At 40.0% G+C, this 12566-nt stretch overlaps 1 protein-coding gene across 26 annotated transcripts in view; it reads left to right on the top strand.

Moving 5' to 3' along the window:
- Positions 1-831: 831 nt before the first annotated feature.
- CCDC30 (coiled-coil domain containing 30) overlaps positions 832-12566 on the top strand; it is a 139152-nt gene continuing 127417 nt past the window's right edge. For 4 of the 26 annotated variants that reach the window (XM_070260180.1, XM_070260179.1, XM_070260175.1 and 1 more), the window contains exons 1-4: positions 919-1448; positions 8190-8332; positions 9090-9272; positions 11457-11577. In XM_070260180.1, the coding sequence (XP_070116281.1) occupies positions 9255-9272; positions 11457-11577 (139 nt within the window). In that variant the 5' untranslated portion in view covers positions 919-1448; positions 8190-8332; positions 9090-9254. Of the gene's footprint in view, positions 1449-8189; positions 8333-9089; positions 9273-11456; positions 11578-12566 lie in introns of all 26 variants that reach the window. The other 22 variants (XM_070260189.1, XM_070260182.1, XM_070260171.1 and 19 more) reach the window with 17 other exon arrangements.

The raw sequence follows: 12566 nt of genomic DNA, 5'->3' as shown, positions 1-12566 counted from the left end.
AAACACTTGGAAGGGCTCTGGTGCCAGAGGGAGAGGCGAGAGCACTTCTGGAAAGTAAGGGGTAAGAGTCGTCAAGATAATGCATGTAGAAGCTGCAAAGCTTTGGGAAAGATCCTGTGCGGACCTAGAATAAGAGTAAGAAAGGCAAGTAGGTGTTTGGGATACCAGCAAGGCAAGGACCCCAAAACATGAGTAAAGTCGAGCTTTGATGAACTAACTAGAATCTGGCCATAAGAGCATTAAAATGAAGATGATGTAAACCGAGCGTATGTTAAATTTTGTGTCATTTAGAAGTTTTTATTTTGCATTACATGGGTGGAGGATATGGTTCGCCTAAACGGAATTTTTAGTGCTTAGGACTTTCAAAGGTCTTCAGCCTTAGGGATAATTCTAGTTAACTCCGGTTTCTTCGTTTTTACGATAATAAGCCAGGTCCAAAAGTGTTGTGATTGTCTTAGGTGCCCCAGGTAGGTAGTGGCAGATCTAGGCCTAAAATTCAGAACTTCTGACCTAGCACCCTCTCCCTTTTGAGAATGAAGTTACTGTAGAAAAATAAATCCAAGGTTATTAGGCTGGGGCTCTAGAAAAGGCCTGCCGGGAAGCTATTTGAGAACTAAATGCTCTGTAACAAAATGTAACCTCTAAATCGCAAGTGTGCGCCATGACGTTACCATGGTTACTACGAAGCCAATGGAATGAGGCGTACCTTCGTTCCTGCCGGAGGCACCCCGCCCCACGACCCGAAGGCCAATGATGTGCGTCGTAACAATGGTCTCCACAGGAAGGACCGCCCCTGAGCCAATGGTGTGCGTCGTTTCTATGGTTCCCAGCGGAAGGACGCCTTGGCGTCTCTGCGGCGAGCGCGGTTGCTATGACGCCCGGGACTCCTAAGGCACCTGCGGCGGGCCGCGGAGCGGCGGGGGAGCGGAGCGGCCCGGGGACCCTCGTCGCCTCTCCAAAAGACGATTTCCGGCCTGGTTCCAGAGTTTCCCGCCTCAGCCCCGAGGAGGGAAGCAGCTATTCTCCGCTCTTTTTCAGCGTTCCCGGTCTTTCACGCTTCTCTCCCCAGTATGGCCCGAAACGACTGGACGAGAGCCTCCTCTGGCTCGGCCTTCCGAGCCGCGGGTTGGAGGGATTCCGCCTGAAGAAGGACTCGCCCGTTGCCCGGGACCCAGCCGCCACAGGCATCTGGAATTAGGCTGCCGCTCCTATGGAGAGAGGGCTCAGAACGCCCCAGTTAGGTAGGCGGTCCTTCTCTCACTTTCCAGGCCAAGACTCACCCTTGCACAGACGGCGGCACCTGACGGTCCAGGCCGTTACAAGGTCCACGAGGCCACGGCTCCCCCGGTTTGAGGCCTGAGAACAAAGAACTGCCATTTTTGGCTTCCACTTTAATTCCCAATGAAGCTCTGGAGGCCCTTTGTATCCTCAACTTCAGACGTCATCAAGTCAGTTCCCTTCTGCTTTCAAGCTACAACCTCATCCACTTCTCTCATCACCCTGAGCACCAGTTTTCTCATCCTGCTCATTCCACAGCCATTTCACCTTTTCTCGTCCACGCTGCACGTTACTGAATGTCCGTTTGTCTCCACTACCTCTGTCATCTGTAGACCACCCCCTTTCGCTTTCCTGCTACAAATGCTTTGGGTCGCTAAGTATTTCACATTCTCCAGGCCTAGAATCATTTGGAAGATTTTCTCGGTTTCTCTGCACTATAGCGAGCTTTCTGTCTTGGGTAAACTAGAGACTTGAATGGAGAAGTGCACACTGGTAAATACAAGCAGTAAATTACTACCAGCCAAGTGTGGCTTGAAAATGGAGGGAAAAAAATCATAATGCATTTTTGGGCCAACCCTAGGCTTATATAAAGAAAGAAGATTGTTCCTTGCTTAAGTGAATACTGTGTTAGGCTTAAATTTTAGTGATGTGTTCATGCATGTGAAAAGATCATTCAGAATGATCATGTAACAGGATTTCAACTTTAAGCCCATATGAACCCAACACCTTGATACGATAGAATTTTCTGGAAAGGAGATGCTTGAAACAGTTCTTGTGTCTCCTCTTCATGTCAGTTTCTTAATCAGAAAACATTCTTTGTGCTGTGAGCCAAGAAACGAAAACAATGAGGAGGAATGATTGAAAATAAATATTTTTGGCAAGGCAGCAGCCTCAATAGTCCTAAAAAGACTGGAACAGAGGGCTTTAGAAATAGAATGAGTCATTTAGATCCAGTGCAATTGTATTTTAGCTTGGAAAACTAATTTGTCTGAAAGTATGTGTTCCTTGTTGAGTCTTACTGTTTCTTCTTCAGTAGTTTGAAGATATGCAAAGGGTACATTTTTAACAGATATTTCTGGGGCTAGAATGATTTGGATTTTTTATTTCTCAGGCCAATTACAGCCATTATTTGTGATGTCTCATGCTTCCAGCCAGGTCAAATTTCCAAATACTGAGAAATTCAGCTTTCTCTTCTATAATAGCTTAGAAAAGAAAAACTAATTCTACACCTTTTTCAATTTTTCCTGTTAAATGGAAACTGAATAAATTTTAATTCTTGAAAAAAGGGTCTGTTAGGTGCTATATTTTAAGGCACTTTCCTTTCCCCTCAATATATATTTATTGAAGAAACACCTTTCTGGCAACATTAACATAATTTAAAAAAATTATCCTCTCACACTAGCATAGTAGTTCTAAACCTGGGGAATGATTTTGCCCCCTTCCCCTCCCAAAGAGACACTTGGCAATGAATGGAGACATTTTCAGTTGTCCCAACTGGTCATCCAGTTGGTAGAAGCCAGGAATGCTGCTACACATCCTCCTATACTCGAACATCCGCCCACTACGAAGGATTAGCCAGCCCACAATGTGAATAGTGCCAAGGTTGAGAAACTCTGTCCTAACACGTCAACAGTTCATTTTTCTGTTCTATGTCAATCCTTGGTCACATGTGTATATCTTTATGTAGTTATAGTGTACATTTTGCCTTTCTTTTTCACTTTAATTTTATATTTTAAGCATTTAAACATTGCTACATTGTATTCAACTTTTTTAAAAAGTATTTTTCTCCTCATTTGAGAATTGAAAAGGAAGAAATTGTGTATACAAACATGGATCGTATTTAAGACCTCTGTAAGCTTTAAATTATATTTGTGTAGAACGAAGAAGCAAAGGTGAGAATGAAGAACTTGACTGGATATTTCAGTTTTCATGGCAATGCTATTTACTTTGTTCCCTCGTGTCACTGAAAGACCATGGGATTCAAAGCTCATCCTTTGTCAGAGCCAGGAGAGGTGCTGCAGCATGAGGTATGGTCCTGGCCCCTGCACTGTAGTGGGAGGGCGCCTGCTAGGAGAAGTAAGAACAAGTAGAAATGACTCTGCACCCATTCTCCTTGCCCTTTTCCCATTTGAAATTCTTTGTCTCTGTCTCAGCTTGTTTTGGCAGCGTTACCACCTCATTCTTTGTATCTAGAAGTTTTTGGAAGCCCCAGAACACTACAGGATGTGCTTTTTTCCTGAGAGTGGATTTTTAAGACACTCAATGGACATTTATTCAGTATCTACTTGGAGAGACTAGTATGCTTGTATGCTTTGTTATGTAGATAATTTTAGGCACAATTTAGATGGCAGCACATTTATAATTCAAAGAGTGGATTTATTTTATCTCAAGATTTGCTTTGTTAGAATTTTCAAGTTACTCAACCATTGAGTGCCAATAAATCCACTGGAAAAATGTTTGTGCTGGGATGTCATAGCAGAACAGGCAGAGGGGCCCAGATGTGCAAAGTCATGGAAATACAAGCTGCATGATGGGGATCAATAAGTATACTGGTGTGAAGGGCTTATATCAAGGTATGGCAGAAGATAAGACTAGAGAGACAGGCAGGAAGCAGATTGTGAAGAATCTCTGGTGCCCGCGAAGGTGTTTGAACTCTTCCTGAAAGCAATGGCCATGTTAAGCAGCAAGTGATTTGTATTCAGAAGGATCAGTCTGAGAGTTTTGTGGAGTAGAGATTGGATGAGGTCCAGCCTGGCAGCAGGGAAATCAGTTAAGGATGCTATTACACTAAACTGGGCAAATAGTGAGGAGAGACTAGACTAAGTCAGCAACCTTAGACATGGAGAGGGTGAATTAGAAAATGATAAAAGAGGTAGAATCTACAAATTCAGGAACTGATTGTGCATGAGAGTGGAATGAATAAGGAGAGGCCAAGGATGACTCCCAGGTTTCTGCCTTGGGAAACTATATCAATGGGGATTTTATTAACTGAAATATGGAAGGAGGAGTGGGAATACAGTAAGAGAAAGATGAGTGGATTGTTCAAGCTGAATTGTTCACTAGACAATTGGATATGCATTGGCCTTAGATAGTAGACTCATTTTATATTGCCTTCCTGGCCTGTATCCTCTCATCTGGAACTTGTACCTCTCTGCCAATCCTTGCTTAAAGAGTAGGCTTTGGTGACCATATTTGTACCCCTGCTTCCAACCTATTCCAGCCACAACTCATTGACTGAGGATTATATAACTAACCTCGGAGAGGAGGGCACAATTCTTTGGGTGAGCAACAAATAAGTGTCTCTCATAAATTTGAACTAAGAGATAAAGAACAGAAATGACTTAATTGGAAAAGTCACATAGACTTAGGACTTGAATGGGTTTTCAGCCTTGCTGATGAGCAAGCAAAGAAAGTCTATCCATGTAGAGACTCAAGTTAATGAGGGGAGATTTGTAGGGAAACCCAGAGACGAAGGATCTCATAGGTCAGGGTAGACTAGTAATGGCTGTCCAGTTCCATATCCAATTCCAGTGTAGACATGTTTAGTTTGCAGCATAGTCCCTTGTGTCTTATTCTTTCAGTAACCCTCCTGTAGTGGTTGGAGTTGGTTGGCCGTGAGGGAGAGAAAGCTCAAAATAATAATGACTTGAAAAAAAAAATTTATTTCTCTCACATAAAAGTCATAAAAAGATGATAGGGCAACATCTTGAAATTTTCAGGAGACTCAGATTTCATCTCTCGTGATAGTATATCATCCATGGCATGTGGCTTCCACCTCATGGTGTCCAGGATGGCTGCTCAGGCTTCAGCTATCTTGTCTGCATTCTAGCCAGTAAAAAGGAGGAAGAAGTGAGGAAGAGGGCATCCTTTTCCTATAAGGACACTTCCTAGAGATGGCACACAATTCCATTTACATCCCCTTGGTCAACGCTTGGTCGCATGGCTATATCTAGCAGTAAGGCAGATAGCCATGTGATCAGTCAAAAAATTGAATGTCTTATTTCTGTGGAAAAAGGAATGAATACATATCGAAAGACAACTGCCAGTCTCTGCCGTATGCACTTGTATTTGTTCTAACTTCAGTATTTCTGTTTCTTGCTAGTTTTTCTAGATAGATCTGGAGTTTAGCAGAAATAGATTACTATTTAATCCTCCTAACAACCCAATGAGGTAGGCATTACTATTATATCCATTTTATTTTGGGGAAATCAAAGCTTAAAGGATTTAGATGACTTGCCTAAGTCACACAGCTAGAAATTGGTGGAGCCAGGGTTAGAACCAAGGTATGTCAGGTTCCCATGTCCAAACCATTAATCACCATGATAGTGAGAGGGGCAGAGAGCCAAAGGCAGGTTCTTAGGAATGGCGACATTTGAAGGGTGTGGAAGAAGAAGAGCCCAGGAAGAACACAGAGAAGGAAAGGCTGGAGAGGTAAGAGTAAAAACAGGAGAAAGTGATATCACACAGCAGAGAAAGGAAGCACTTTCAAGAAAGGAGCAAACAGATATTGTAGAGAGATCATATATAAAAAGAACAGAAACATGTCAGTTGGATTTGGTATTTTGAGGGTCATTGTCAACTGAGTTTGAGTACAGTGGTAAGAGCAGAAGCCAAAATACAGTGGTTTGAGGGGTGAAAGACAAATTAGAAAGAGGATAATAACATGAGGGGGATATGGTGGCATCAAAGGAAGGTTATCTTTTATCTTTATTTTTAAGGACAGAAACATCTTGAGCTAAGGATAAGACATTAGTACTGAGGGAGCTAATGAGCTTACAGAAAAGAAAAAGCTTTCTTGAGGAAGCAATATGGAGTGGGATCTAGAACATAGGTAAAGGGATTAGCTTTGGTCAGGAGAATGGAAAGATCTTCCACTGAGAAAGGAAAGAGGACAGATGTCTAAAGATGAGGGTTAGTATGTTGGTGGTAGTGGAAGAAGCTGACATGATGATGACCTTAGTTTTACTAGTGCTGTGAGAGAAAAGGTGATCTGCCAGAAGAGGGGAGAGGTGAAATTTGGAGTTTGACAGGACGGGTGGAAGTTCCAAATAGTTGCTGAATGAAATGGTAACAGAAGCTGGCAAAGAATGCATAGAATGACTATGCAAGTAGAGAAACTTGGCTCAGGCTGCAGACCATGAATTTGTAGTGGCTCTAGTCTGCATGCTTGTTTTATTTTTGTCTACCAGCACTCAGCAAACTAAAATAGGTAAAGAATAGTCAAGTGGTTAAACTGTTCCAGAGCTGGGATTTTCAAGGAAGGTGGGACAAGGAGCAAGATAATTGGGGACATTGATGAGAGACTTGAAAGGATCAACAATTGGGTCCAGGCTTGAGGGGGACATAAGTGAAACCAAAGAGTATCTGGTAGTTTGAGAGGATGTAATGGTCCAGGGACTGGAGATCTCACTGTCATTGTAGAATAAATATAGTTTAAGAGAGCAACAACTTCACATCCATTAGTATGACTATTATTTCTGTTTTTATGGTACTTCCTCAAAAAGTTAAACACAGAATTATATATCCAGCAATTCCATCCCCAGGTATATAACCAAAACAATTGAAAGCAGACATTCAGACAGATACTTGTACACCAGTATTCACAGTGGTGTTATTTGCAATAGTCAAAAGGTGGAACCAACCTAAACGTCCATCAACAGATGAATGGATAAACAAAATACATATGATGGAATATTATCCAACTTAAAAAGGAAGGAAATTCTGATACATGCTATAAAATGGATGAACCTTGAAGACATTATGCTGAGTGAAATAAGCCAGAAACAAAAGGACAAATATTGTATAATTCCCTCTATGAGGTACCTGAAACAGGCAGATTTATAGACAGAAAGTAGAGTAGAGATTACCAGTGGCTGGGCGAAGAGGGAAATGAGGAGCTATTGCTTACTGGGTACAGAGTTCATGTTTAGAGTAATGAAAAATTCTGAAAATGGATAGTGGTGGTGGTTGCACAACATTGTGAATATACTTAATGTCACTGAATTCTACACTTGAGAATGGTTAAAATGGTAAATTTTAGATTTCATATATTTACCACACATAAAAAGAAAGCAGGAAGTATGGAAGGTGGTGGTGAGAGTGGGACATTTGGAGTTTAGGATTGCAGGATTTCAGCAGTGGTTCAGGTTATGACAAGGGCTGGGATGTAGCCATGGGAATGGATGGCCGAGTAGAATGGAGATTAAAGATCACTGGCTTTGGGGGGTGGTCAAGTCTAGGAGCTCAGATGAGTCATGCACTTGGATATTGACCTGCAGCCTACACTGTCCTCCTGACCAGCAAGCCTCCTCTTCCTGTATCCCTGCTTACCCTCCGATGCCCCCAAATCTCCCAGAAGCCAAGGATCCAAAGGAATCCTTAATATCCCCCATCCCTTTTTCCTTTCAACTTCCTCCAACTTAAGGCTCCACACCTACAACATGGGGGGATTATGCTACTCCCTGGGGGCAAGCAACCTACAGTACAAGAGTTGTAATAATTCAAACACTTATTTTCTAATTACAATCTCGTCAATTTGTCACAACAGTATTTAACATTTTGATGTCTTTGCTTCCAGTCTTTTCCTTGTGTGTCTGGTGTTCACATAGTTGTAATAATACTTTTGCATTCTGCTTTTTCTCTTATCATTATAACATAAGCATTTTTCCATATTGCCAAGTGGGCCTCCCAGGTTGCTATGTACTCCTAGTGTCTTGGGCTCTCTGATACACAGGACCAAAACCACGAGTAACTGAATAATGCTCAGAGACCTTCTAGGGAGAAGGAGGATATGAGTGGGGACCAGATGATGGGGGTGGGGGTGGGGGAGCACAAGAAGATTTATAGCTATAAGTCATGGGGAGGGCACATGGGGGTACAAAGATTCAGACCAGGGTCCTTTTTTCTTTCAGTATGAGTATCAGATGATAATTAAAATTCTATATATCATCCACTGAAACTGTTGATGTGAAAATGATGAGACTCTGGAAAACTTAGCAAGAAAGAAGAAAAATGAAAAAAATATAGTTTTGCTGTTAAAAAAACAAAAGTGAAGGTAATTATGTGGACTAGCTGCAGTAAAATAATAATTATGCTTATCACTATAATTCTGGTCAGATTAACTTCATTAAAAGTTGTTTGATTATAACAGAGAGTCTTATTCATAGTTAATGGTTCTAGTAACACAGATATCACTTCATCAGTCAGCAGACATTTCTTTCACCTACCGGGTAGTGCAAGTTGACTACGTTCAACTTAAAAAAATTAAAGACAGTATTGATGTCAGTCTTAGATCAAGAAGTTCAGAAGAAAGCTGCATGACTTAGAAGTCAACAAAAATTATAATACACATTCTGTGAGCGAAATAACTCCTTGATAGTACCAAATTAGTGGGCTCTCTACCTTCCAGAGGAGTCCTTTTATTTCTAAATATTTAGTAGAAGGAACAAAAGCTTTTTTTGAATTTATAACATTGCAAGGGGCCTTTGGGAGATTTTCAGGTTATTAAATTGTAAGCTTAAGAACTAGGCAGACAGGAAAGCTTGTATTTTTTAAAACACTCTACCATACATTTGCATTATATATATCGTGTCGTTTCTTATTATAAAAGCTGTTCAAAGCTTTAATTTTTTTTGTAAGCTATTTTTTGTAAGTGTTCTTTGTAACTGGATACATAACCACTAGTTAATAGGGAAACTAAACTATACTTTTTAGAGAATCTAATTCTAGGCATATATGCATATCAGATTTCTTGTGCGCTCAGTTGTGTGTGTGTGTGTGTACGTATGCATATGCTTATCTCTTCTATCAAGGGAAAAGTTCAGTTCAAAGACGTACTTCACCATCTCAAGAAAGAAGGGATTGAACCCCTTGCTACTGCAGAAGAACAACTGTCTTTTATCTGGTGCTTATTCTAGCACGATGAAGACAGGCTGAGGGCTGCTACCAGAAATCTAGAAGAGCTTTCGGTGAAGCACATGGAAGAAATGAAAGAAGTAAGACTAAAAACATAAAGTTTTAAGATATCTGTGGCTTTGTTCATTGTCTTTTATTAAATTAGCACATTAAAAACCAACATTTGAATTTCATCCACTAACCAAACTATAATGGGGTGAAAGAGATAAATGTCATTAGTTTGAAAATATTTGTAATAAATTATAAATCATTTTAAAAAACCCCAACATTTGAATATCAGTGTATAGTCTGCAAAGCATTCACATGTACATTTTTTTTCATGAAATATATCGACAGTCTATATTGGTTTCCAATAGAGTACGTATACAGGAGGTTGCCCAGAGATGATTAGTTGAATATCCAAATAGGTCTGCTCAATGTGGCTTTCATTATCTTGATAAATTCCTCCTTGTCTCAATAACTGACCCTCTGGCTGACTCTCTTGCTTGTCAGCTTAGAAACCTGATTAGTCAGCTTACTGTGAGTGGGTCTGCTTCTCAAAGGGGGGCTTGTATTAACTAAACTCACAGAGAAGTTTATAGAAAAATAGACATCGACTTAGTAACTGACGATAAAAAATATAATTGCCAGAGGAATCATTCACATATGTCCTGTGGCTAATGCATTCTCTCCCTACAGGTGCACTGCATGGGAAGCCAAATTTTAATCAGATGTTTACTTGGTGAACAAATGATTCTAAATTTTTATAGCACTGGCTAAGATAGCCAGATTTTCACAATAGGGCTATCTATACCTGCCCTTGTTTCTGGACGTGTTGTATCTAGGACCAGGGTACCTAGCCCTTAGATGGGTAGATAATGGCAATTTTTTACTCTTATCTCTTTGTGATATTTCCAGTACTAATCAACCTACTTTCTTATATATTCTCAGTTTAAATGAGTTAATTCTCTCAGGTTGCTTGGGAATCGCTCTGCTGAGTTTCCAGATCTCAGTCCAGATAGATAACTTGATTTTTAAATTTACCTCTTAGAGGGCAATCTGATTTCCAAACTCTTAAAGAGGAATGCAGCTTCTTTAGAACATAAGCAGTGTAGCATAAGAGACTGTGAACTTTAACGTTGGGCAGATGGGGGTGAAAAAATGCCATTAGCACTATCTCTCTGTATAACCTTGGGCAAGTAACTTATTTGAGCTTGAAATTCCTCATCTGTAAGATGGGGATAATAATAGTTTCTTGAAAGAGATTTGTGAGGTTTACACAAGGCAATGTGTATAAAACATTTTACACATGTACTTGGTACCTAATAAGTAGTCAATAAATTGTAGCTATTATTATTAGAAATAGGTACTACTGTTCCTGCCATTTTAAAGAGGAGGAAACTGAAATTTACCAGGAAGTTATAAAGTTGGACTGCAGTCCTGTGTTTCTTCTACTATACCATTCAGCTTTTTGTTCATTTTCTGAGGAGTTGTACAGTAGGCTTCAAAACAATTCAGCAATATGCAGTTCAGTTATTTTGGTAGTCTAATTCTAAGCAATTTGGCACAGTAAGAGCTCAGTCTCAGATTCTGGCCCACCCGAGTGTGAAGTGTGGCTCCTCCCCTTATGCCTTGTGTGACAAGACAAGTCCCTTCGCCTGTCTCAGCCTGCTTCCTCACCTTCAAAGTGGGAGGATAACAGTCTCAAGGGTTGTGGTGAAAGTTAAATATTTGATGTCCCTAACATAGTGCCTGGAGCACATAGCTAGCTCTCAATCTATTTTTATTAGCCACATAAAAGTGAGGCTGTCGTATTAACCAGAAACTTTTGAAAGAATACCCAATAATATAATACAATCTCCTATTAACATTTCAGACATTTTAATCATCAGTTTTGGCATAGGTGTATAAACATAATTATTGTTTAGATTTTTCTCTGTTCATGGGTATCATGACCATATTTCCTAAGCTGTAGATAAGGAGATTTGATTTGAAAACTGATATATTAATGGAAAAAGTATTAAAAATTGTGGCTGTCTCATGAAATTTGTGTTATGTGTCATCATATCTATGGGAAACAATGTCTGAAAACAGAAAACAGCTGGAAGAAAGTTTAGAGAGAGAGACCCACACTTAAGGAAAGCTGAGTTTTCTGTTTATTTCTCAGACTACAGACATGATAATATGGTGATCTCTTAATGGCTCTGTCACTTAATAGAGTTTTAATGTGAGTTAAAATATGCACCATGGACTAAAAGTAAGAAAATATATTATTTTCTTTTTAGGTGGAAAATTGTGCAAACCATGTCTGTAACTTAACAGAAGAAAGAGAAGGATTTTCTAGTGGTTATGAAAAGGAAAACGAACAGCTTAGACATGAGTTTAAAGAGCTCCAAGTCAAACAGGGTAACTTTTCTCATTGTAAAAATGTAAATTTAATTTTTTTCTGATTCTAAAAATTAACATGTGACAGTTATAGAAAATTTGGGAAGGGAAAAAATTGCTATATATCCTCCACCCCAAGAAAAGTACTTGTAGTGTTTTAGGTGTATTTTTTGCCTGTCTTTTTGAAGTATATGTTCTGAAATACTGTGAAACATGTGTGCAAGGGTGCGGAATGGTTATTTCCATCAATGTCTGTTGTAGCACTTACCACGCTGTGTCATAATTACCTGTGTCAGTTCCTCTGGGGCAGAGAGTATGTCCTAGTCTTAGTGGTTTCTGAGTTCCCCACAACACCTGCCTTGTAAAGTACCTAGTGTATTAAGGACTCAGGAAATATTTATTAAGTACTACAAAGCTATAAGAGAAGATACAGATAGGACCCCTTTATAATATTCTACTTTGCTTAGCTCCACAAATTAGATATTATTATATGCAGCCAATGATTATTTATATTTACTGTATGTTTCTTAATTGCTCAGCATTTTTCTTGCAGTTCAGATACTCTATTTGGGATCATTTTCCTTTTAGAACTTCCTTTCACGAGGGTCTGTTGATGGAAAAGTTTTCTTCTTTATTTTGAATCTTAGATGCAGAGAAGGTTGAGTTAATCATAGGACATACTGCACGTATTTCTACACTTTTTTTTTTTTGAGGAAGATTAGCCCTGAGCTAACATCTGCCGCCAATCCTCCTCTTTTTGCTGAGGAAGACTGGCCCTGAGCTAACATCCGTGCCCATCTTCTTCTAGTTTATATGTGGGACACCTACCACCGCATGGCTTGCCAAGCGGTGTCGTGTCCGCACCCAGGATATGAACCGGCGAACCCCAGGCCACTGAAGCAGAACATGCGCACTTAACCACTGCGCCACTAGGCCAGCCCTATTTCTACACTCTTGTTTTTGTTTGTTCTTTCTTTCTTGTTTTCCACTGGATATATTGAGTTTTCTTC

The sequence above is a fragment of the Equus caballus genome, chromosome 2 (genome assembly GCF_041296265.1).
Source record: "Equus caballus isolate H_3958 breed thoroughbred chromosome 2, TB-T2T, whole genome shotgun sequence".
NCBI classification, from domain to species: Eukaryota; Metazoa; Chordata; class Mammalia; order Perissodactyla; family Equidae; genus Equus; species Equus caballus.
Note: the sequence above shows the minus strand (reverse complement) of the source record. Positions and strands in the feature narration are given on the sequence as shown.